Source organism: Agelaius phoeniceus, chromosome 2 (assembly GCF_051311805.1).
Source record: "Agelaius phoeniceus isolate bAgePho1 chromosome 2, bAgePho1.hap1, whole genome shotgun sequence".
In the NCBI taxonomy this organism is placed as follows: domain Eukaryota; kingdom Metazoa; phylum Chordata; class Aves; order Passeriformes; family Icteridae; genus Agelaius; species Agelaius phoeniceus.
In genome coordinates, this window is record NC_135266.1 from 99,783,080 (window position 1) to 99,809,425 (window position 26,346).

The following is a 26,346-nucleotide window of genomic DNA, read 5'->3' on the forward strand; positions in this document are numbered from 1 at the left end:
ATGTCTCCTTACAAAAGTGTTTGAAGAAAAAAGTTTTATTTAAACTGATCTGCTGTTTTGTTTTTTTTTGTTTCATGAGTGTGTAACTTCTCTCAGTGCCCTTCCTGGTGTGTGTTATCTCCTCATCTGTTTGCCCAGCCTACTCTGCCAGATTGTGTAATCTTTCCACATGCCAGTTCACAAACCCTCATTCCTGAGACATCTATAAAATAATTCCATCATTAACTCCTTCTTGGTTGCAGAATACAGTCCTTAATTTATCACTTACAAATATTTTCCCTGATTTTCTCTTTCCCCTTACTCAGTGACTGTCAAGCTGCAAGCAGGGTAGCAAAAAAACCCCATGAAATTTATGTGGCTTTTTAATTAATTGCCTCTTAATCTGCTAGTTTGCACTTCAGCCAAGTGGAAGGATAATTATGCTTTTGAAGGGGACCTCTATGGTGTTTTGATTGAACTTTTTTTACATAAGACCTGTGGTCATTATCATCAAATGAGAAAAAATCTGGCAGTGTATTTGCAGATGCAGTGACTAACCTGCCTTGCTTAGGAGAGTCTGGGCACGGATACACCACACCTGTTGTAGTGGTTATTTTTTTACTAAGGCCACTGTAGGAGACAGAAAAGAGCAGCATGAGTGTCTTATGGTCTGTCATACCTATCTTTCAATTTTATGGTGGTACACACTGGGGAGGACACTGGGCCTTATTTTTGGGGTATCTATAGAGAAACTGGGTGCATAGAGCAGCTTGAGAGATGTTTTTGTAATGGTCCGGAATTGAAAAGGTCGGTTTCCTTGCCTTCAAATTTTCTTACTGCTTTCTGTCTGAACTCAAGCCAAGCCACAAAACCATGCTTGGGCTCTCTGCCCATTCTAGGCTTTACCTTAATAATGTTAAATTTAAAGAAAATTTTGTAGATGCCAAACAGATTGCTCTTTATAAGTAGAATGGGAAAATGAAAATATATGAAACATGTTTGAAATACTTGAAATCAGAAATTAAAACTTTATCTAAAATGACAGGTGAAGATATCAAGACTGGGCTCAGCTGTTATTAAGAACTTTAAGCTGTTTAAGCAAATAGGTGGGGAAGGATCTAAGTTATGTGAATAATATACTGTGCTAGTGTCAGATCAAGAGTAGTTGCTTCATTTACTGCAGGGTCTTTGGCAAATAGGTGAGGGTTTATTTTTCCCATGGCAAAAATAGTTCAGATGAAGTTACGGATTAGGAGGTGGCAAAAAAGCTTTTTCAGAGTATCAGAACTTTAGTTCTTAAACTGCTGTTTCAAATACCAGCGGTGTGGTCTGGCTCAAACAGCGGGGCAGGTGCCTTTTTCTTTCTCAGCCAGTGATTTTTAATGTGTAGAGAAAGGTCCTGGAATCCTGGTTTTCAGCCTCCATCCAGTTTTACCTTAGCCTCTTAGGCCACCTTTGGTACACTTGCTTTGACTTTCTGTTGGCCCATTTCCTGTTTGTAAAACTAGATCTTTGGCAGGGCAGGGCAACACTTCTTAATTCTATAGAGGGTACTGATAGAAAGAACTGGTTTTGCATCCTAAGAATTTTCATTTGTTGAGTATTAATATGTTATAGATAACAGTATAACAGAGCATGCATCATGCTAATTGATTTTTATCTAGAGAATGTGGTTTCCATTGGCTTAATTTGCTGTATGTAATTCACAATAGTGACTTATTTTTAAAGCACTTAAATGCGATGCATCTTTTTAGGGCTGGATGGAACTTAAAAGGCCTTCATGGGCTTGCTTGTACAGATCATATTCAGTAATAGTTTGCTACTGTGTTTTTATTAATGAATGAGGACCTACAAAATATATATTTCTCTAAGTGTTTTATCTCCTGTTGGAAACTGAAAATGTATTCAGAATTATTTATCAGCTCCAGAGGTGAAATGTCTGCTTAGTAAAATAAACATGAATAAGCTGCTTTCTGTAGCATGTGGTGTGGGATACCCTTTTCCTGCTTTTGCAAAATGATTCTGCTCCTGATGATGATAGTTTCATTCCTGTTCATGGATGAGGAAATCAGAAAGAGATTTGTAAACTAGTGCACAAGATAAGTGAAGGGAGTGTTGGACATTTTGGTTTTGCTGTACTGTTGTTTTTGGGGTTTTTTTTTCCAGACAGGAAGGGAAGAGAATGGGAAATTATATTTGGGTGGGGAATGTGTCTTTTCAGTACCTCTTGTTCCAGTGGTGAGATAAAGCTTCCAAGCAGTTTTCCATTTGCTGTGTGTTTGTATTATCAGAATTGCATTTTGATTGATGTTCTTACTCACTTTGTCTCCACTTTCTGCTCTTTATAAAAAGTAAAAACAATAATAAAACCCCTCATGATTCTTATCTTATTTTGCTGCTTGGTAAAGGTGAACTCTGGAGCTTTTCTGTTTACTGCATTTACTCTGTTTACTCTGGTCATTTGTGTAAGACACGTGCTAACCCTTTCCTTACCCAGATTGTAACTGATCCACCTTAAGATGCACAAGAATATGTGTGTAGCACTAGAGGAACAACAGTCTTGATTTGTGAAATTTGAAAAGGTAGCTAGGCATTCTTTGCTTCAATGTTAATCATCCAGAGAAGGGATAAAAAGGTAAAATTACAGTTTTTATCTATATTTGATGATTACAAAAGTAAATTACAGTCAAATATTATAGTGTTAGTGCAAGAGTCAGTGGGAAGTCAGGAAAGTAACCTTTTTTTTTTCCATTGGAATATAAGCAAAAAGACTTGCTAACTCTCCAAAAACATTTAAAATACTACTTTTGGCACCAAAGTATCTACATAGGTCTATATATCATATGGCTTTAGGCTGGTCAATTAACCCAGCAAGTCTTTTTTCTCCATTACTTCAACTCATATATACAAAGTTGCTCCTGCTTTCTATTTTCACTTCCCACCTTGACTTGGCAATGTTTCACATGTGCTGGATGCAAAGTAGGAAGTGCTAGACATATGACTTCTCTTAGCCATTGGAGAATGTATTAATTTTTCTCCCTCCAAAAGAGAGAAAAAAGACAACAACCTCTGTAAGGCAAGAGCAACTCAAAGATTTTAAATAGAGAGCAAAAACCATCCCAAATATAGAATTTTACAGGAAAATCATAAATGAATAAGTAAAATGCTTTTAAACTGAATGCACAAACCGATATAGACCAGAATGGCTCTAAGCATGTGTCAAAATTTCCATTAGATACCTCTGTTTTGAGGGATTTTGCCACTTGCTACTTAAATTATAGGGGAAAATAATTAGCTCATATTTTTTGCTGAAAAAACATGTAAAAATGAAAAACTAATTTGGTGTTCTTAGTATTATGCTGGAAAATACAAGACCCAATACAGGCACCCAAACCAACCCCTGCTTCCCAACACAAAAAAACCCTCAAACCAAACAACTTAAAATCCAGACCTTTATTCCCAGTAAGATCTGTAATTGGGCTGTTACACAGGGACAAAACCCCTTTTACATCAGCCGAGAAGCTCAATTGCAAAACTGCACCCTGAAGTATAACGGCATTAAATGATTTCCTGTGTGGCATGAGCAAAAAAATAAAAAAAAAAAAAAAAAAAAAAAATTGCAGCCAGACCCAAATATTGTTTTGAAACTTTAATACCACCTGAAAAATCATGTGTGGAAGAATCATCACATAGAGTTTTGATGCATTTTTTTCTGGTGGCTTTGTGAAGTTTCTCCATGCAGAAAAGAGTCTGGTAGTTGTGTTCTTACTTTGCACAGAGGATGTGTTGCATCCTACCTGCTTGAATTCTGACTGTATCTAATTGGGTAGAAATTGGAACAGATTTCTCACAAGAGATTCGACACCAGTCTTACATTTAGGAAGTTCTATGGTTTTGCCCCTGCTAGAGGACAGATTTTCCCCTATAAGTTTCATTTGAGCGAAAGTGTAATATTTTTAATGGGAGAGTTCAGCTGAACAAAGTAGATACAAAAATTCCATACTTTAAAATAGGAAAAGAAGCTTCAAGTGGTCTCAACAAGTATCAGTTCTTCATAAGGTTACTTTCATCTTACAGGTAATCTTAGAGTATGTAGCATTGTTCTTTAATTCTTTAGCATTTGGGCTGTGTTTTGTTTTAAACATACTATGCTCAACTTTAAACAAAATATGCAACTTCTTATCTATATGGAAAGGGGAAATTCTTTCATACAAACTCTCATGATTTTATATTTGACTACTTTTATGTAAAAAGAAGGGGAGTGCTGAAAGTTCTGGTGGACTTCATGACGTTTTATGTTTCTCCCTTTTAAGGGCCTGTCTCTTTTTAAAGCAAAATTTAATGCCATATAAACTCTAGAATATCTCAACCTTTATCAAAATCTGATGTTTGCTTTCTGGATTTGATATTCTCATGCATAACATCTTTAGATACTTTGCTTTAGATAAAATCTATAGATGTAATTGTATTTATAGTTCTGTATATTTGTGTCATAGTTATGTTCTGGGATAAAAAAGTGTTTTCAACAGCTGCTGAAATGGCTTTTGCTTTTGAGAGTGAATATTCAGGTTTTTGCACTGTAAAATTTCTGGTACATTTTCATTAGCAAACATGTATGCTGTATTGTTTCTTGCCTTCTATTTAAAAACTTGGTCTGTTCTTCCTTTGCTCTTTTTCTCTTGAGTACATATGCTGGTATTCACAACTGACATATTTTCTTCAACAGAAATGAACATTACAGAAGTTTGAGTTGAATTACTATTAACCTTTTCCTGCAGGTTAACTCTGGTATTTTTCAGCTTCCTTTTTAATTGATCAGGCCCTTTTACAGTTGCTGAGTTTCACTGTTGTCTGTGAGCCTTAAAAATGTTCCTTAAGAGCTGGATCCCTGGTGACTACTTTACCCTAGATTTCCACTCTAACACTGATGGCCATTTTTGTGTTCATTAATAAAATGGGCCCCTGCTCATTGTGTGATCCCCAGGACTCATGGTATGGTATGACATGGGTGTCTAGAAAGACATGCCTTCCTCTAAAGACAGGGAGAGCTGATCCACTGGGCCTGCTGGGAATGGTCTCCCACGGCAGCTGTTGCCCGAATGGTATCTGAGCTGCGTGGCACAAGGCTGGGACAACCATGGCAAGGCACCTGCCTGCAGCTAGGAGTGCTCCTGCCCTCATCCTGCTTTATTTCCTATTACAAGGAAATACACACTAGCCAGTGTAGTGGGGGGGGGGGGGGGGGGTTGAACTCTTGTTAAAAATGTATCTTTGCCTTTACTTTCTCCTACAATAGGGGAAGCAAACATTGGCCATGCATCTGCTGTAGAATATAGCAAAGACTGTTCAAACTGCTCATTTTAACACCCTAGTTAAAACAAATTCTTACTGTCTTGCAGCATGTTGTCGAGCAGAGGTTCATGAGCCCCGTAGTTAAGTTATTTACATAATAATGGTCTTTTGTGAAAGAAGCAGCAAAGACTGTGTGGAGTTGAGGGCTCACCTGGAACCGGTTGTCCTCCCTGTGTGAGGAGCACTGCCCAAGCTGGGTCCTTTCTTAAGGCAAGCAGGTAGCAACAATGGATCTGCTGCCTGATCCTGCCTTTTCTTTGAGTTGCTTTGGCTGCACAGAGCATGAGAATAATTTATGGTTAGTGCAAGGGAAAGCTTTTCATTCCTGAGGTGACAAAATATGTAATCTCAATCAAGGTATGTAAATGTATTATTGGTGTCTGATTGTAATATGTCATGCACCTAAGAAGTCTTAATTGCAACTGAGATCATGAAAGGAAGTATGGGACTGGGGGCAACACTCAAAATGTGTCTGGAGTCTGAGCGTCTTAACGAACAAATGTCCACTTCAGTTTGTTTGCAGTGTTGTAGAGGAAGTGGTCTGCTGTTGTTATATCATAGATACACAGAATGCTTTAGGTTGCAAAACACCTCTAAGGTCATCCAGTTCAACGTTTAACCCAGCACCACCTTTTAAGCTAACTGCCAATTACTTATATATATATATTTTTTTTTTTTCACACGTGTGTGTATCTCAATGCCCTGTGGTACCAAAAGGCATATAGGACAGAACTAGTTTATTAGTTATATAGATAGCTGATACTTGCCTCACTCCTACTTGTAGCTGAAAAATACCTTTCAAATCAGCTGAATAAATGTTAAAAATAATGCAAGTAATCTAAAGAAAATACCAAAGGGCAAAGGTGAATGTGGTAGACTAGGCAGATAATATAAAGTTAGGAATAGAAGAGAATGTTATTTTTGTTATGTAATGTGCTAATGTGACATTTACCACACAGAAACAGCACACTGTTTTTATGACATGGGTTTCAGGTAAATCCCACCATATATTGCATATATTCTTGGTATTATGATTTGTATGAATTTTGTAATAAAAGGATCACCTTATCCAGTGTAATGAAGGAGAACTAATATCATTTTTGTTCTGAACTAATATTATGTCTTTTGTTCTCTGCTGAAGAGATGTTTTGCCAAGCTGCACTGTATCCAGAGGGCAAATTATGGTGTGCAAGGGGCAGTGAGTGCCCCAAGGGTTTTCCAGAACAAACACACTTATTCTGAAGGGCTTTCAGGAAGCCAAATCCCTCCCCTCTCCACAAGCTGAAACTTTTTCGGACATGGAGAAAAAGAATCCCAGGAAACCTGTATGAATAGTGAAGTTTGGATGAGGAATTCTTAAATTGAGGAAAGATTTTTTGTCTTGGTTTTCAGCTTTCTTGTCATTATCTTTAGAGGGACCTTGTTACTCTTTCAGTATATTATAATAGAAGCTAATCATTATAAAAGTCAGTAGTTAAGAATTAATAATTAGGAAAAGGATTTATTACTTGTTGTCAGAAGACAGATAATAAATTGTGGAGTAATTCTTCTTGTAACCTCTCTTTTTAATCCTTGTTATACACTGGGCAAGATTTCAGTTGATAGTGCTGGCTGCTGCAGGCTGTAGTCGTCTATGAAAAGAGGGTTTCTGGCTTTTGTTTGAATCTACATAGATGGCTTTGCTGTTGAGAGAGTGGTGGGGGATGAGCTAATGAGCTGATGGAAAGCTGTGAGATATTTGCTTCACATAAAACTCTGGCAGAGGCAGGGTATCTGCAACAAAGTTCTTTGTCAAACAAAAACAGTATAACCCTTGCCTGAGGTTGCCTCATAGTTCAGCTCATTAAAATTAGAGATCTCTGTTTGGATTAGGAATTTATAATACAGTAACTAATGCAGATTAACTCATAGATACAAGACACATTCTTAATACTAGAGATGAAGTGTTTGTCCTTTATCACTTAACCTGATTGACTTAGAGCTCTTGTGGCTAAAATAGTGTCACTTTGTTAAAAACGCCAATCACTTGTTTTTAAAATTTTTAAAAGTTTAATAGTAATAAAATGGTTATAAAAATAGTAATACAATTAGAGTAATAATAATTTGGACAAATTGAATTAGGACAATATGAGACAATAAATACAAAGAGTTAGGGATGTCCAGGTACCTCTTTCAGGGCATCAGGAGCCCGAAAAAGGACACACATTAACAAAGGACTAACCCTTAAAAGCAATAGCCTGTTGCATATTCATACACTTCATAGATGATGCATAAATTCCATTCAAACACAGGATTCTGTCGGGTCATTGTCAACTTCTTCCTCCAATCCTAACAGCGCGCCTTCGAGGCGGGAAGAAGTTCCTTTCTTCTGATAAGAGGGCCATAAATTCTTCTCTGAAAGATTAAGGTGTCTTGTGGCTGCTATCTCAGTGCGAATCCTTTCTTTTAAAAAAAGTATCCTACATAGCATCGTTTCTATTTTAAGAATTTTTATAACCTAAAACTACATTTAACACAGTACTTAAGAGAATTAATACAGCATTACTTTTTAACACAACACATATAATATTAATTTTAATATTTGCGAAAAGCCAATCATAAAATACATGCATTTTTCACAACTTTAAGTTCTGGAGCTGGGAGAAAGTCCTTGTAGTCTGAGAAATGCTGAGTGATTGCCTTTGGACTAATGCTTCAGTGACACATATTGGTGTTTGTAAGTCCTATAACAGCAACTCATATGGTGATTTATCTTTGGTGTCTTCCCATTATCTCCTAAATTTGCAGGTTGAAAGGGTCTCAACTTTATGGTGTCACAGAATGCTGTCAGCTGTAAGTCAAGTTTTATAAAAGCTTCTTTCTAGTGTTTACCTGACAAATATCTGATCCAAAGCCTTTTCAAATCTTTAATTTTTAGACAAAAAAAAATATGTCTGGGTTTGTTTTGACAGAGAAAGTTGTTGATCAAGCAAAGGGAAATTTCTGGTTTATCATAAGTGGACATATTTGCAGTTCTGTAGGTTTGTGAGATAGTGTACATCTAAGCATAAATGCATATGGTTGTATTATTTTTTAAAGCAAGGGCAGTCTTTTTCTATGACAGTCTGGGGAAAAAGCATAATTTTAGATCAAAGGCATTTAGTGCTGTTTCTTCCTCTTTTTTTTTTTTTCTTTTCTTCTTTCTGTTTTTTTCCTTTTCCCCCCAAATGTTGTTGTAGCTTCTCAGTGAGCTTTCCTTTCAGGAATTTTCAAAAATAAGCACTCAGAAAGCTAGGTAGAATTTAGGCCATCTACTCTGAATATAGCACCAGAGTTATAGTGGGATGAACATTGTTTTCAGCCAAGGCTTGTTTACAGCAGGATCCACTGAGTTCTGTGGATTGACTGTGAAATTACTTCAGTACAGCTTGAAAGCTCAGGTTTCCCTTGTACCAGTGGGGTGGATGTTTTTATTGAATGCTTCCAGGATCTCCTGCTCTGGCTCCCTCTCTCCACCCACAGCTTTGATGATAAAAATAATGCTGTGTTTAAATACCCATTGTTGAGGGCTTGACTGTGAGTTGTATGAGGATGAAATGGTGGAATAGGATCATGGCATTGAATGTGTTGGCCCTGAGCCACAGGTAAGCAGAACCTATGTACTTACTTGCAGCTGTACAGAGTTGGAGTTGATGTTTTACACTTGTTGGTGGTTAATTTGCACAGACACAAGTGTGGAAAGCTAAAACAGCACGTGACAGGCTCAAATCCCCAGCCTGCAGCAAAACGTCTGTGACCTCCCAGCACCTGCCCAGAGGGTCATGCCTGTTTCAGAGATTCTCTGCAGTGTTAATGTTCTCCATTTTGACTGATTAAACTTTGTAGTTGAGGGCTCAGCTTTGGTCTGCAGGAAAAACAGTCCCCCCTCTTGAACACATTCCTATCACTTAATTGTCATTCAAATTTACCATTAAGTGAGCTGACAGTTTAGGTAAGAAATTATTTATTTAGTATTGCCCATTCTTCCAAAAGAAGCTGTGTTGTCCCTTTAAGGCATTTTCCTTAAACATACTGTTAAAAACATTTAAGGGAAACTAAAGTAGGCTCTTCAGAATTAAATAATTTAAAAACATTTTCTTATTTCCACAGTTGTGATTCTTTGGGTAATGTTACAAATTGAAACTGCTGCCTAGCACAGTCTGAATCCAAAATTATTCAAATTATTCCTAACACATACTAAGGGCTTGCTTTTGGAAAGAAATAGCTTTCATATTCTCCTAAGAGAGTTATGTACAACTAGTGTGAGATGTTGATGAACTGCTCAATGTTAGTACATTGTTGCTGTTATTACTAGACTCTGCAGCCGGACTGTAGAAAAAGCAAGAAGTGGAGAAATCAAATTGAGAGTTATTCTTCACATATTTGTGCATTTTGACTGAAATAATTTTTTCAGATATACTGAGGTCTTAGCTATTGAAATTGAAACTTGCTATGCCTTCTTAATCATGAATCTTCTGTTACTAGCAAGGGAGCCTGCTGTGAATCATATGTGCAATTAAGGTGACTAAACCTGGAGGAAAATGTGAACTATAAAGTTCTGAAGGAAGAATTAGAGACATAAATTTTGTGCTTTTCATTTCTACCTTTTCATCCTTTTCTCATTTTCAGCTTTCAAAGGGTTTTATTTTATCCTCCTTTAATCCCCACTTTTTAAAAATATATATTTTTCTAATGTCCTTCTCATTTTCTCCTTTTGAGGTTTTTCTCTCAATACCTCCTCTAGATCTCTTGACCTTTTAATTAACATCACTTATGGCAAAAGTAAAGTTTCTTCTGGCTAGCTTATCTTTTAATATTCTGGATTTAAGCAATGAGTCACTATGACATACTAGCCAGGCCTTTTAATCCTCAAGCTCTCAAGAGAAGTCTTTGGGAATTTTTGTGTCAGAATATTAACATAGGGTAAGGTTCTTTCTCTTTCTAAATGCTTACCAGTGGGCTTAGACTGGTATGAGCGCATGAATGCAACACACTGGATATTTCATATTTTGCGTCAGTCTTTTCCATGGATGCACATTCTGTAAGAGAATGCTCCATGGCAGATACTACTTTATCTTCTGTACTAAAGGGGGGTCTCTCCCTGTGGGGTTGTGGAATGTGGCTTGGTGGGTGGGAAACAAGAAGCTCCAGGATAGCTATTCGGCCTTTGCCTTCTCTGTTTCCCCTTTCCTGTCTGTCTCTCACAGTCTTCCCTTTCTCTTCTCTGGGAGCCAGATGAAAAATTTGCTTTTAGCCATTAGGGAATAGGAGGAGTGAAGGAGTACTGTGGGACTTCTGGTGGAAACTGGTGTACAGGACGTTGCTTTTTCTGGGAAGCTGTCCAGGGACAGGGCAGGCTGTGTGGGGATTTAGGGCACAAAAACTTCCAAGGACTCTGTCTTTTTGCTGATACAGATTGAGATGTTTTTCAAGTTGGCTGCACAAGCTTTTCCAGCATTATATCTCTTGTAGTTAGGTGTAATTGTTCTTTTTTTGGTAATGATCCTTTTTCAGTCACTAGAGGATAGAGGCGTTGTAGTTTGTTTGACTGTAAGAGCCAACAATAGCTATTGATCACAAGTATTTCTTATAGTAACTCAGATATGGCTTATTACAGCAATAGTATTTGTCATTCACTTCATATCAGATGTCTTTTATGTGGGATGAAAACTGCTAATATGGGTGAAAGGTCCTCCAACACCAAGTACGCCACACTGAGTGAAGCTCTTTGTCAAGGATATTTCAAACTGTGCCAAACATCAGCAGGCTACCTGCTGTGGTACCTGGTGCTCTGAGCTTCCCAGAGGTGGAAGGAATGCAGTTTTATTTTTCCAGTTCTGTTTCCCTTCAGATCTAAACAGTTGTTTCTCATTATTCATAGTATCAAAGAGTGATTAAATACATGGTGTACTTTGGTAGTTAATGCTCCTTTCCTATCCCAGGATGGCTGATCTGAAAAAACAGAAGTGAGAATATGTTTTTGACTGTGAATATGTTAGTCCAATGGCTCTTAAGAGTATATTTATATATTTAATTTAGCTGCAGCATTCAAGTAATTAGAGAAATTGAAGTGTTGGGAACGTAAACAACACTAAAGATAGTATAATTTCATACAATCTTAATATAAGTATTTTCAGGTGGTGATGATATTTAGTGCAGTGATTTTAAGGACGACTCATGAAAAAAAAGGGTGATTAGAAATTTGTAGCTGAATGTCTTAATATCCAGAGATTTTTGTATGTTTCAATTTCCATCTCCTGCTCTTACTTGCTTTGGTAGCAAGAGCTGGAATGCTTCGGTGTTTGAGGGAAGACCAGTATTGTCTTTAGGTTTACATTCCAGTCTTTGAGGGAAGACCAGTATTGTCTTTAGGTTTACATTCCTGTTTCAAAGCAATTTGTTTTCAGAGACTGATGGATTGTTCCAGGAATCCATAATTGCATAAAGTGTTTACTTTTGCAAGTAGCAAAGTGAGCTGTCTTGCTAGGCAAAACTGCACAAGTGTTGTCTCAGGGGAGTAAACTCTTAAGGTGTGACTCCTGGAACCTTCATGCCTTAAAAACTATTTTTACCAGAAGGAATTTTAGTGTATTTTGTGTTTAGTTGTGATTCTATTTATGTGTATTGTTTTAATAGAATGTAGCAGTAAGTAAAACATAACAGATTTTCACATTGGTGCTCAGAATTTGGAAGTTTCCACTGCAGCTGTGGTGTAGTAACCTTTTCTCTTTGGACACTTGCCCTCTATGAGCCTCTTCATCTAATTTTAGGAATGCTGTCTTACTTGGCTTTCACTGTTGAAACTGATTATCTTGGAAGACATCTGTGTTTCAATTTCACCACCAGCCCTCTTAACACTACTCACGTCTCCAGTGTTGGCAAGTACCCTTGTAGGTTCTTGTTGCAGCTATCATTGTAAAGCACAGAACAGGGCTCTGCTCCTGACCAAGCCTGGTACTTCTCTCAATCTTTGCCTCAAGCAGTGCTGCTCCACCACCTGCCCTTTCTGCTGCCAGATGATGCCAGGCCACCCTCCTGGTGAAGCATGTAGCCATGCTCATGCTAGAGGCTGTGATTTGGGCAACTTCAACTTTCTAATCTCAGTTATGGGAGTGAAAAAGGATGATTGTCAACAGTAGAATGCTTTCATTCACCAAGGCATCCAAAATTAATTTATGAATGATCAGGTATTAGAAGTTCTGTGCAATCAAATTGTATGAGTGAAATGAGTGAACTTAAGATCTTTGGGGGTAACCTATGAACCGTGTGCTTTAGTTCTTAAGTTCTGTCTTGCTTTTAAGACAGAGGATAATATGAATCATTATAGTCATTCTTACTTTCAGTGGTGAGCATAAGGAGATAGCTAAGAAAGAATAAATGGGCCAAACAAGTATAATTTAGTATGTTTCCCTAGTACTCCCTCAGCCTTTGGCCGTTTTTAGCCAAGGGATTTCCTGAGCCTGTTGTGCATTGTTACTCTAGTAACCTTCAGTGAAGCAGCTCTTCCTGGTGTTTTCCCAGCTTCCCCTCAAACCTATTTAAACTTGGCTCCTCAGTATCCTTAGGCAGCAGCTTCTGTGCATTAGGGATTTTTTGATCTTGCTTCCTGTCACCTTCACTAAATGTTCTAGTTACTGTCAGTCCTCATCCATCTTCCTTATGTCATTTTCAGTTTGTAGATCTCTTATCTGAGTTCCTTTGTGGTTACTCATCCAGTGTGAAGAGTCCCACCACACTTCATTCCTCCTCAGTTTGTATCCACTTCTTACCTTTGGTAACCTCACTTGGTTTTCAGTGTATCTCTTTTATCTCTGTTTCTTATATGTCTGGTTTGATAGCAGGCAACTGCATGGTGGCATAATTATGTTTTCTGGGTTTCTTTCCTCTCTTATTTTGCTAATAGTTCATGATATTTGATATGGGTTTTTATTGCTGATGAGCACTGAGCAGATATTTTTATGGAATTACCTATCATAATTGAAAATTTTGCTTCTGATTGACAACGGACAGCTCAGAGCCTGCCATTTTCTACATCAGGTCAAGATTTTTTGTTCAAATACATTATGCCTTCACATATATTGAACTACATCTGCTGTTTTTGTTGTGCAGTCACTTTGCAGCTATTTGCAGTTATCTGTCAGCCTTATAGCCTTTGAATAGCTTCATGTAAAAAAAAATAATAAGCAGATCAGGGTATAAATTTCTTCATGGTTATTGTACTTTAGACCAAAAAAAGGAAAGTAATTTTTTGCAAATAACATCTCAATCTTTTTCATTCTGTTCTCTTCCTTTGCTTTTCATGGGAGATAAGGAGTGAAGAGGCAAAATGGTTTATTTTGATTTGTATGGACAGCTTCTGTTTGGAGATTTGACATCAGTACTTCCTGAAGGCAAGGATTCTGTCTCTGTTTACTTGAAAAACACACCTGTCTGTCTAGCTATATCCTTGTGGGTTTTAGTGCTTGCTTTTACTGTCCAAATTACTGATGAAAATATTTCAGCCAGCTTTACTTTTTTTCTAGTTAGTGTGAAATCACCCATCTTATAAAATCTGTTAGACTTTGACCAAGGTCTGTGCTGTATTCCGTTGATGCCAGATTATTCCTAACTGTCCTGTTGGATACACACTGACCTGATCCTCAAGGGCCATAAGTGTGTATAGCATCATTTCAAGTGGCATTTTGGAACCAAGGATTTGATGTTTCTCTCTCTGCTATTCTGTACAGATAAAGTTCCTAACACAATGTGGCAGCAATGTATCTGGATTTAAATGGTTTAGATGTGCTCCTCATATGCAGGAGGACAGGTGATTGAGTGCCTCAGGGTGTATGTGAAGGGGAATAGGTTGTTTACTGTTTTGGCCAGAGATGGTAGTTTTCTTCTCTCAATGCAAGTCACTTTACAATTTCTCAGTCAGTCAATAAAAGCCCAGTGATTATTCTGAGACCCACATACAGTTTCAGGACTTCATATATCTTATTTTGTATATTTTTGTGCCATATGCATTTGTGTGACACTGCTTAGCTATGGGACACAGATTTCTGTTACCTGAATGTTGCAAACTAGCAGCATCTCAGTTCTAAGTAATGTTTAAATTATTTTCAGTGAATGATTTCAGGTGGATTTGATTAGAGTGCATCTAATGGAAATTTTTATTATATGTTTGATAGGAATTCAATAATTTGAGACGTGGTTTGAAGGCTGATTATTATATTTTGATGTGTTATGTAGCTTTCACTTGAATTTCCATTTTGAATAAATATAATGTGGTCTAAAATACTCTTAGAATGCTTTGATGACAACACTTAGAATGCTGTAATGAGAGTGTCTGCCTATGTGGAATGTGATTTCAGGGCTTAGGGTCAAAATTCCTATATATTTGTAGGTTTATAAAAAATGTATTTTTTTTAAAGTGTAGAATTGGAGAGTTTCTCTACTCATTTAATGACGACACTTTTGACTTAAAGCTACATGGGATGAAGAGGGTTAGTTTTTGTAAAACAATTCTGCTTTTGATGAGAGGCTTCTATCACTGTCACAGAGCAAATAAATAGAAGTGATGATGCACAAGAGGCTCAAAAAGTAAAATCCAAGGACTTTTTCTGAAGTTGAATTCTAGGGCAAAATGTGCAGCTCAGTATTTTCTCTTGATCAAGTCTCAGAAGCAGCTCAGCTAGGAAAATTCCTTTTTGGCCAGGCTCTTTGGAATGCTGGGACAGCTTGTTGTCCTGCACTCAGTGGAAACCATGTGTGACACAGCAGGTACTCCTCTGCAGGTTACAGCACTTTTAAAAATACAGCAGTTTTGATGCTTCTATATGCTCCTAATGCAATAAAATGGATGTTATTTTAAAACTTCTCTTTAGATCCCTTATCTGCATTTGAAGATCTGATCAGTAAAAATACTGCTGTACTTCTTACCACTCATATAAACAAAAACAAAATCATAACTAAAAGGTAAGGTCTCAAAAGAATTGCCAGGAATAAGATTCTGTGTGTGACCATGCTTGATCCCCTTTGGGTTTGTACATTTTGACTGTCTCTAAATCAGTGTGAGGTTTTTTTATTCCATGGCTCTGTTGCCTGGCTAGACCTGAATGCATAGAGGAGATGTTCACTTAGATACCAACTGCAAAATTATTTGTTTAAGGAGATTTATTAAACACCAAGTGCATTTGTTCCTGGTGTTTAATACATCTCCTTATAGTTTAATTTCTTCATGATGTTTAAACTTTTCTGTAAAAGTGTTGGCTTTTTCTCGTGGGCTTTCCTATGCTGCTCTGCATTATCATACCTTGTAAAATAAAATTTCTCTGAGTACAATGTTGCCATCTATTTCTTTCCATCTCCTTTGTCTATCTTTTGTCTTTGCTCTTGAATCAAACATCATATCTTTCTTACTGAGTTCATTGTATGCTTTGCTAAGAGAAATGGAGAATAATATTTTTATTCTATCTATCTTCTTTTGTGTTAAAAGCCCCCTATGTAAGAATTAGATCTGTGTCTCACAGCTGCAGGCTAGCTCAAACTTAGGTTTTGTCCTGCAGGTGTTTCATATGTTTAGTCGAGTAACATGGGCTCAAAATTCAGAGCTGAGAATTTTGAATTTTGGGCCCTCTTGGATAAATATGATTTCCCTCAGTTTCACCATTTAGCCAAACTTGTGTCAGTCTCACCAAGAATACTGGGAGGCACATAGGATCCAAGGGCCATTTCCTGTTAAATATCAAAAATGGATTTAGGTACTTGAGAATTATATAAGTGGGAAAAAATGCATATGGATATTAGTTTGCCAAAAGTCCTTAAAGTCAGAAAGAAATATTTACTAGTCCTGCTTTGAAATATGGCTAAATTGTGTTGCAGATTTCCACACTCATTTAGTGTCATGAGCAGTAGGCCTGAAAAATTTCAGATTCACTCTCTAACAGTCATAAATATTTGTCTTCTCAAAAAGATATACTGTTGCAAAATTCAGTAGGTTTTGAATGTAAAGTACTTTTTGCCTGTTGCTAAGAATGTTCATGAATCTCTTTTTAGTTTATTTTACTTAGAAAACATCATAACAGCATGTTTTAAGGTGAGACCATAGTCTGAATAAAAATCCCTGGAAGGAGAAGCCTGAGTCCATGTTCTGGACTATTTCTGTGTAGGAAATGAGCACACTGCAGACCAGTGAAGTGAAGCATCATCCGTTGTTTGCTGCTCAGATGGGAGGCAGACCTGCACAGGAAGAGGATTGCTCCGGGTGCTGCATGGCACACGTGCACCTCAGAACCAAGAACCCACCTAGTTTCCCGAGCTTTTGCATGATAGCAAAGTAGATGAAGCATGACACAGAACTAAACCACTTTCCTTTGCTCATGCTCGATTACTGTCGGGGGATAAGCATTTAGCCACATCAGTACCTCCTTGTGCCAGCCCTGGCCTTTGGCTGCTGTGTTGGCTATGGCAGGATTTGTGGAAATTCAGCCTCTTATCCCTTCTGGAGGCACTTGAGTTGGTCCATGCAGCAGGGTCCCTTTTTGCACACAGCTTTGCTTGGCTGGCACAGATGTGCTCTATCCATGGCACAAATAATCTTCAAACCAAGTGGTCCTTACAAGAATTATGAGGAAGATGGTTATATGGGAAAGTATTAACACCTTTTCATAGTATCAGTTATACTTCCAGTAAGTACATGGGTAGTATGAATAATAGTAGTGACCTCACTTTGCCTTGCAATTCAAGGTGTTTACTGGCCTAATCGGGTACCAAAAAATTATACCAACCACACCTCTGTCTTTAAGGCTGCTTATTTTAGACAAGTGTTGTTGTGAATGTCCCTTCCACTTAAAGGCTTTGGAAGATGGTGAAAGGGTGCTAATTCAGTCTTCTATGTTTCACATTAATTCATTCATGTTTTTAACAAGTTTTCTGTATTTCTGCGTTCAGTGAATTATTTCAGCTTTTCGAAGACTTAGTTTACTGTTGTTCCTGGAGAATTCTGTGATAACTTCAGTTTCATTTATACATACAGATATGAGACTTTAGACTTAAGTCAGTGTTCAGTTAAATAATATTGGACCATTATACACAAAGATGTCTATGGGAGGAGGTTGGTGAAAGGAAACAGTGCTTGAACAACATGTTGTTACTGAGGAGTGGAGCCATAGTGCAAAAGCAACGGACTGTTAAAAAGTAGAGATAAAACTAAACAGCCAGTGCCCAGCTGGGTTTTTAAATCTGTGTACGTGTTCGATTAGGGACGTTAAATCATGTATTTTGTATGGATGATCTAGTAGGTCCATTGAAAGTCTTGGTAGTAAAATCAATAAGTCTGTTAGCTCTTAGTTTATGTTGCTACTTAAAATGTCATAGGATTGACTATCCTTCACAAAGTATTTGTACTTGTAAATATTCAGATCAGTATTATACAAATTGCTTTCAGAGTAGCATTCTCTAGAGGGATTTTTTTTTGTAACCTCTATCCTTCTGCATAACTAATTAGAGATAATAATTATGAGCAAAATTATTAAATCTTTAGCTTGTCAACATACCTCTTTATTTTTGATGACTCACAATTTGCTTTACGCAGACTGTGTTTCCTTTGTTACTTGTTACTCCTGCCAGCACTCCTTAGGTTTTCATTTCATGGTTTTATTTGTTACCTCATATTCCAGAGGGCTAGTGAGGAAAGAAATTAAAATGGTTTAGGAGTACCTTGAGACATTTATCTGTGTGGCTAAATGCTCCTTGGACAGAACTGGAAGTAATGAAAATTTCAAAACTTGGATTGTAAAGCCTAAAGCCCAGCTTACAAGAGCTGTTCATGGTTGCTGCTGTATGGAGCATCTGTTTAACAAAAAGCAAACATAATCCTTGGATAGAACTTTGCTGAAAAGATGTTGGTGGCACAGTGGCATGCCAGTTCTCAAATGAAAGAGCGGTGAGTAGACAGACTCATGAGTTTGTGGAGTGTTACAGATTGGCAAAAACCCTGGCCTTCTTCCTTCCTCTGTGTTTATATTTCACTTCTTTACTAAGATGTTGTATATAAGTTAATTCTTGGTTTTTGTATAAATTGGGCAATAAATACCTGCTAAAAAAGCAATGACAGCTGATAAGCAGTTTCACAAGATGAAATGGCCTTCTTCCATTTTAATATCTTTTTTAAAATATGAGAGCAAAAGGAACCAGGCTGCTGGTGAAAGTTAGTGTATCAATGTAAAATGATTTCTAAGCAAAGGAAAAGATGGAGAAAAATTCAAAGTGACATTGGAATCAGCTTTTTGTTTTCCAGATCATCCTTGCCCAGTCTTTACCCAAAGTCTGCCATTTATTCCTTTTGGTATCCATTGTGAATAGTACAGACTTGTACCATATTCCTTGTATCTGTCACAAAAAAACTGATGAAGAGCCATTCAAGGAAGGATGCTGCTTTCCTTCCCATAATAAAACCAGCTCCTCCAGGACTCAAAGAAATATAATAGTTGCCTCCAGTTAGTTTCTTACAATTTTTACTAGTTTTTGGGGGTTTTTTTTGTTTGGTTTTTTTTGCTTAATATATTATAAATTCAGTTATTGGCTGAATCTTGCCATGTTTAAGGCAGATTTTTAGGTTTTGTTTGTGGAGCAGCTTACAGATCAAAGTTTAGTTATATGTGTTCCTTCCATGAGTCAGTGGCACAAGTAGGAAATAGAGCTCATGATTATTCTTAGTCCCAGGGACATTTCATCCCAAGAATAGGCTCATATACTTTGGTCCCTGAACAATATCCTGTCCTTATATAGCTTTTAAAAATAATCATTGCACAGAAGCAGAGTTGATCTGATTTCCAAATATGATGGTAGGCATTTTTTATCTCTTCAAGCTTGTTGACAGGAACTTTTGTGTTTCCTTTGCTTCCTCTAAAGTGTTAAGGAATACTCCATTGTTCAGATTTTTTGACTGCATTCTGCACCTGTAGATTTCTAAAAAAGAAGTGTTGGGGTTTTTGTTTTGTTGCCTTTTTTTCTTGTGGAAATGTTATTGTATTTTTTGGGGGGGGGATTTTTTTTTGTTGTGGGATTGTTTTTGTTGTTTTTTTTTTTTTTTTTTTTTTTTTAAAGCAGGTTATTTTACTAATTCTTTTTCCTATGTTTCCTGTCTCTGAGAAGGGAAGTTCTATAAGAGGAAGGGGGATGAATGAGTCAGGGTTGTACTGGATTATCAAGAGTGAACCACTGTCAGCATGTATAATTTTTAGTCTTTTCCCTATGTCTTCTGGAGATCCTAAAAAATTCACATATTTCTTCAGATTTTTTTCTCTTCTGTATTTTGTCCTGGACTTAGTGCATTCCTATTTGAATCACTTACCAGTAGCTAATGGCAGAAGTATCATCTGTCAAGGGGTTTTATGAGCAGCTATGATTGTTCTCATGGTGGCAAAATAAAAATGGGAAATAATTTGCAAAGAGCTTTTTTTACACAATGGAAATCTGAGTCACAAAACATAAATTCTGAACTCTGTGAGAGTGGAGTAACAGAGCTCAGAACATAGGTCTTCATTTCCCTCTTTTGTACCTGAATCACAAGACTGTATTCTGTTCCTTTGGATTAGTAACATGTATTTTGTAGAATCCTTGTGTTTTACCACAATCAAGCATATGGATCAGAGATCTGTTTTGAATAGAACTAATTAAGTGAAATGAGCTCTGTACATATGCTTTGGATTTTGAACCTTTAATATTTGGGGGGGATGGATTTTTAGAAGTCAAAATAAACAATTCACCTTATGAAATTCATATTTCAAACTTACTTTCATCTTAGTTCCTATGCAGTTATGATTTGCAGTTTTGCCAGCTAAGAGAGCTGTCTTTGTATGATTATTCTATAAAATGATTATAGAGGAATTATCTGTTATTTAGGAGTAGTTTGGTGAACTTTTGTGAAAGTTCTATCTGGAAAATATTCTTAGCTGCCAAATAGATTTTATTCTAGCTCTAAAGACTGTTTTTCCTTGTCAGGTATTGAGTTATATATTATGAGTTGGAAAGTTGGTGTATTGCTTATTACAGCAGGTGATGGTTTAGGAAAGTGTATCAATGTGGATGCAGAAAGATGAAACACTTACTAGATGCAATGAAGAAGGAAATCCAGCAATAACCTAATTTTTGGAATGACATAAATAACTGCAGAGATATTCATTCATACTTCTTTTCCAGACTGGAAGGGTTTTTTTCAGAAATATTTGTAGTTGTAAAAGGTAGTTTGTTTTTTTTTTTTCATGGGTATAGTAATACATGGGCATGAAAGCAGAAATTATATGTACATGTAGTATGTAGGTAGATATAAACATTTTCAAGCTTTTGCAGGAGTAACAACTATTTATTGATAAAATGACTTTGTCTTGGTTATTGTCTGTAACATCCAATAATTCTGAAGGACCAGGGCACAGATGGATGCTTTGCTTTGTGTATTTATGCACAGGCTGTATCTGCTGTGTGTTTTGTTCAGACCTCTCCAAGTTTGGAGCTCTCTGAGCATTTTGTTCTGTTCATCCATGTCCTGCAGTAAATGCAGGGCTCAGGTGTTCCTTCCATCTCAAAATTAAAGCCAGTGGCAGAAAGGAAGTGACACTGCCTAATTCCCTGTCCAGTCCTGTTTGCTGGACTATACTGCCTTCCAGCAAGTAAAATGAACTTCATGCAGTGATTACAAAGTTGACACAGCCAAAACCTGTCGATGCTATTGCATGTTGATCAGGCTTTACTTAATTTTTCAGTAGATCCAGAAGGGCAGGACTGCTTTCAGACTTCCTACTACTCAGTTGCTGCTGTTTTGGTTTGGCTGGGATGTCGTAGTATCTCCATTATCAAGCCCTGTTTTAACATTGCATATGAGTGATATTTAAAAAGTCCTTCAATTTTCAAATCAAATCTTTGCAGTATTCTCTAGCCTGACCTCACTCCTGACAGTTGAAGAGAAAATTGATTCAGAATATAGTAATTTGCTGAGAAGTGAAGAAATCCAAAATTCTTGTCTTGAGGCTTTGATCTCTATTTAGAAATCTTGCTGATGAGGTATAACTTCAAAAGACATTCATTTTGAAATTTAAAAAATGCATCTTTCTCATTAACCAAAAGATGCTTACTGATTCAGTAGATCTTTACAAGTTTATGTGAAATAAAAATTCAGTATTTAATCTTTGTATCTTAGGTGTTCTGGGGTCTGACCGTGTTGGTTCTTCAGTAAATCTGTCATGGGCAAAGATGGCTGGCAACAAACCATAGACTATGACTGACAAAACGGTACTTTAGAAATCAAGTTCTCCAAGGGATTTGGCCTGTATGGTATTAGTTTGACTCAGTGAAAGGAAGGTAGCAAAAATCTAAGCTTGAATTATAGGAAATCATCAGCTAGGAGGTGTTGAGTATGTCGCAAGTAATATGGATGAGACCTACACTGTGTGTTACATAAAATGCTGTTGACATAACATCATTTAGTGTTAAAATATTGTTATATTTTACCACAGTAGCTATTACATACTGGCAAATGATCATCTTGGTTCACTTTAGTATAAAGCAGTGTTGTTTGATTTTTAATTTCACAAAATTAAGGTTTTTCTCATCAGCATGAAATCCCTTCTCTGCAGAGATAAAATGTCTGTGCTCTGTTCCACAGCTCAGGAAAGAAGTTCCACCTCTAACCAGCCCCAGGTTGCCAGCAAAAGTATATTATAATTTTAAACCCTCAAGGCTGGCTGCTGAGGCATTAAAACCACTATTTGTGTATAATTTGGATGGTGTTATTTTGAGCTGTAGCTCCAATGTGATCCCTTAGGATATCTCTCCTGCTGGAATCCAGTGAGTCACAGGGTCTCTGGAGCATATCTCTATCTGCTCAGCTCTTCTGCTCCACCAGGCTGCCAGTGCAATTGTCCCCTCGCCACTGCATCAGTCTTTGCTGTGACCTGGAGAAGAAAGCCTTTGTTACTGCAAGAGATGCAGACTGGATTCTTTACAATCTCATGGTGGCAATGAGACCTAAAATAGGTGCTCAGATCGAATGGTTCTTTGGCTTCCATTAGAGTTATTCACTAAATTGCCAAACCTTGATGGTTTTAGTTGTTGTTTTTTCAAATTAATACCTTATCTTAAACTTATGAATGGAAAGTAAGATGGAAAAACTTATAAATGGAGAGTAAGATGGAAAATTTTTGACACTGGTTCATCCTTCATATGGGAGAAGGAAGGGAGCCATCCTAAGTTGAAAAATGCATCTACACAGACTGCCAGGTCTGATAAAGTGGAGTACATGCTTCCTGAGGTGTCCTGGGAAAGCCCTCCCCAAGACAGGAAAAGTACATTGCTGAAATGGATAGACATCTTCAGGCAAGTGAAATGCCCAGAGAGGGGGAGTCACTGGCCCACCCCAGTGCCATCATCTCTGCACCATAATTGTTGAAAACCGTTTCTGAAATCAGTGAGCTTTGTAACTTTGCCTCAAGAAGGGACTGAGATCTGGTATCACATAAGCATATCTGAGCAAAAATGGTGCAATATGTGCTTTGTGGTTCTAAAGAAAAAAATATGTAAGTGAAAAAATGAGGCATGATTTATCATGACTTTTTGATACCAAAGAAGGACTTGAGATAATGATCTCATAGAGCAAGAATCAAAATTAAAGAGAGAAAACCAGATGTCCTGCATATAAATTACCAGGAGTTTGTCATCTCTTGCTGTTTGTACATCCTGTGATATATGTTCAAGCACAAACAAGCTTCTAGTTGGTTTCAAATTTCACCTTTGCCATCAGATAAAAAGAAGCTGTCTCAGATGTTAAAATATTTTTTTTCTTGTTTATACAAATGCAAACAAAAAATAGTTTTACTTTTTTCCTTTCCTTATGATTTTGTATACTGGAACAGAAGTGTCCTGATGCACGTAGTGACTGATGCTGTTCTAAGAGGGAAGGAAGAGGCTTTGTGATTTAGATGGAGCCATTTGGGAGCGCGTCTCTCCTGTGCATTTGATACCCACATCCTAGCAGCTGCTGGCCATGTTCTGGCCATGTCCTGTGCAGCTGTGCCCAGCAGGCAGTGCCTCTGCAGGGACAGACACACACTGCCCTCCGGCCAAGGGAGTGCCCAGATGGCACCTCTGTGTGATTTCATCCCTTAACTCACCGCAGGGCTCAAGCCTCAGGGATCCAGCAAGCTCACTAGGTGAATTTGTACCTGAAAAGAGCCCCTGCAGCACAGCACATTAATGTGGGACACTGCTCTGCCAGGCAAGGCAGAGCTCTGCTCAAACTTGCTCTGAGTCGTGTTCCCATCTGTCCCAAGTACAGAAAGCTTCTTGTTAAATTTTGGTCTAGGGCAGACCGAGGAAGCCACATAAAAAAAGCTGTTGCTTGCTCCTCTGCATCAGGCTTGAGTTCTGAGGAGTAAAATAATAAAGAATACATGGGTGTAATTAAAATACAAAGGAAATAGGAAGGGGGGATAGCAAGGAACTATTGAGCATCATAATTATAGACATCTGATTTTGCTGAAGGAATTAGAGGACTGAATGACTTAGCCCTATAGCCATTCTTAATCTTGAGGGAAAGGAGAGTGTATTCATCAGGGATTACTTTGTTTGTTTTAAATTACTTATGTTTTCACAACAACTTTATCATCATTTTCTTGGTAGTAAAACCTGTAGAAAATCTGCAACACAGCTTCCACAGAAATCTCTATTATAAAGTTCACAAATGTAGTTGAAATAATTACCACCTCACTGCTAAACTGAGCATTCTTTTAGGAAGACCGCAGGAAATATGTTCAACTACAATGAGTGTCAAATCTTAATATTTCCATGTGTCAAGGAACTTAAGAATAAGTTTGAATTTATTTAAAATACTGTCTTTAAACAGACTGTAAATTACATGATTGATAAGCATTTTAAGCATGTGTGGTTTTCATTAAATTGCTTGACTTATTTTTAAATAATACCTGAGATGGTTAAAGCTGAACTGGCTTGACATACATAGGACTCTTCAAACACACTAAAATAGTCCAGTAGAATCCACAAGAATACAAATCCTTCATCACAAACTGCTCGGTCTCCTCTATTTTGTATATTGGCTTGGGAAATGGCCCTTTTTTTCCTGCAAGGAGCATCAAGGAATCTCCAGGCAGAAACTCTCATAAAGTTTCCTTCTTCTTTCTTTTCTCCTTTTCTGACCATTTCCCACAGATTTTTCTGTACAAAAGGATTATTTGCATCTAAGGATTTTTTGTTCTTTGCACTATACTAGATGGGATTTCTGTGTCAAAAGCCAAGTAATGTTTGATTAACTGATACAAGCCTGGAAAATGTATGGAAATGAGACAATAGCAAAAAAACTTGATTTTTTTTTTTGTTTTGTTTACAACAAGTGATATATAATTTTATATAGTTTATCATATATATGGTTTATAATATATATTTTTTATCATTTATAATATGCTAGTGAAAGCAAGTTTTTAACTAGAAAGCATTTGAAAGGAGAGCAAGAAGTAGATACACTAAGAGAAAACTGAAAAAAATAAAAATAATATAACTATCATAGGAAAAAGGAGTAAATCTATTTCTATGCCATGTTTATATTTCTAGAAACCTGGAATGAAACAGGTTTGTTGTCACATACAAAACTCTAATTTTATACTTTTGAGTGTGGGGTAGTTTTTTGTTTTCTTTGTTGGTTGGGTTTTTTTTAAATGTATAAGCTGTCTAATTAGTATCAATTCTTGGTTCTGCAATGGGTTAATGAAACACACAAACATAATGCACAAGAAGTGTATCTGAATATGCAGTTGAGAACTCAAATTTGTTCTGTTTCCAAAAAGAAACAGTTTTTTTTTTTATATTATGGTTTTATATTCCTGGAGACTTGTGATAAATATGTCCTCAGAAGTCCATGGAAACACAAACCACTGATTTGTATTTCTTTGTGTTTTCAGTTGAAAGCTCAGTGTTTTTTCTTGTGTCACACAGTGATTGTTATACAAATACATGGGATTTGTGAAATACTGAAAGATTGATTAAATTTATTAAATTCAAAGGATTTCATGTGATTTTTTCCCTATTATATCTGCAGGAGAAACCTTACAAAGCTGTCTCTCATCTTCAGCCACATGTTAGCAGAAATCAAGGCTATTTTTCCAAATGGACAATTCCAGGGTGATAACTTCCGCATCACCAAAGCCGATGCTGCAGATTTCTGGAGAAAATTCTTTGGAGATAAGTAAGTGACTTTTGTAAACTCCTCAATTATTTCTAAACATAAGCATTAAATGAATGAACTTTTCACAAATCCAAATAAGGATTGGTGGGTGTTTTGAAGATAATTTTTATCTAGGTCTTTAAATTGGCTGAAATTGCTGAGTTCATCGTTAGTGGGTTTTTCTTTTTCCAATGCTGTAATTTGCTCAAAGGTAGTTTTGTCAAGGGTGCTTAAGTTCAGTCTTACTGCAAGAAGTTTATTTGTTCCATTATAGGGTGAAGATAGTATATTGCTTTCATGAAGTATATGGCAAATAATGTCCTTTCATATTAAATATATATATATATATATTCTACAAATGAAAACTCTAAAGTCTGAATTAGGAACTTGATCTTAGTTTCATGGACAGTATGTTTCTTTACCTTTGTAACTAGAACAGTATGTGGTGGAATGAAGTGTGTGAAATGTAGATATGTGATTTAATCCATACAGGAAATGCAGCAGTGAAAATGTAAAAGTAGGCATATGTGGGATTTTTGGTTTGTTTCTGGGAAAAAAAAAATTCATTTAGAATAAACATGTAAGCTAGTAGAAGATGTGCAGCTTGTTCACTTTCTCATGTGTAATGTTTTTAAATGTAACAGTGACATAAGAGGCATAGGTTGGTGTATTTTTCATTATAACAGAGCAGTCATTATGGTATCAGCTCTGGTATCTTGCACAATGTAGGCAGAATAATTTCTGCAACAATCTGTTGCATCTTCTGAGCATAAACAGCTCTATAAAGT

General features: G+C 36.9%; 1 protein-coding gene across 2 annotated transcripts in view; it reads left to right on the top strand.

Annotated features, from left to right (window-relative positions):
- The window catches only part of CBLB (Cbl proto-oncogene B), a 128,572-nt gene that overhangs the window by 42,777 nt on the left and 59,449 nt on the right, over nt 1-26,346 (top strand). For both annotated transcript variants that reach the window (XM_054654514.2, XM_077174396.1), the window contains exon 4: nt 25,433-25,579. In XM_054654514.2, coding sequence (XP_054510489.2) covers nt 25,433-25,579 — 147 coding nt within the window. The remainder of the gene's footprint in view (nt 1-25,432; nt 25,580-26,346) is intronic.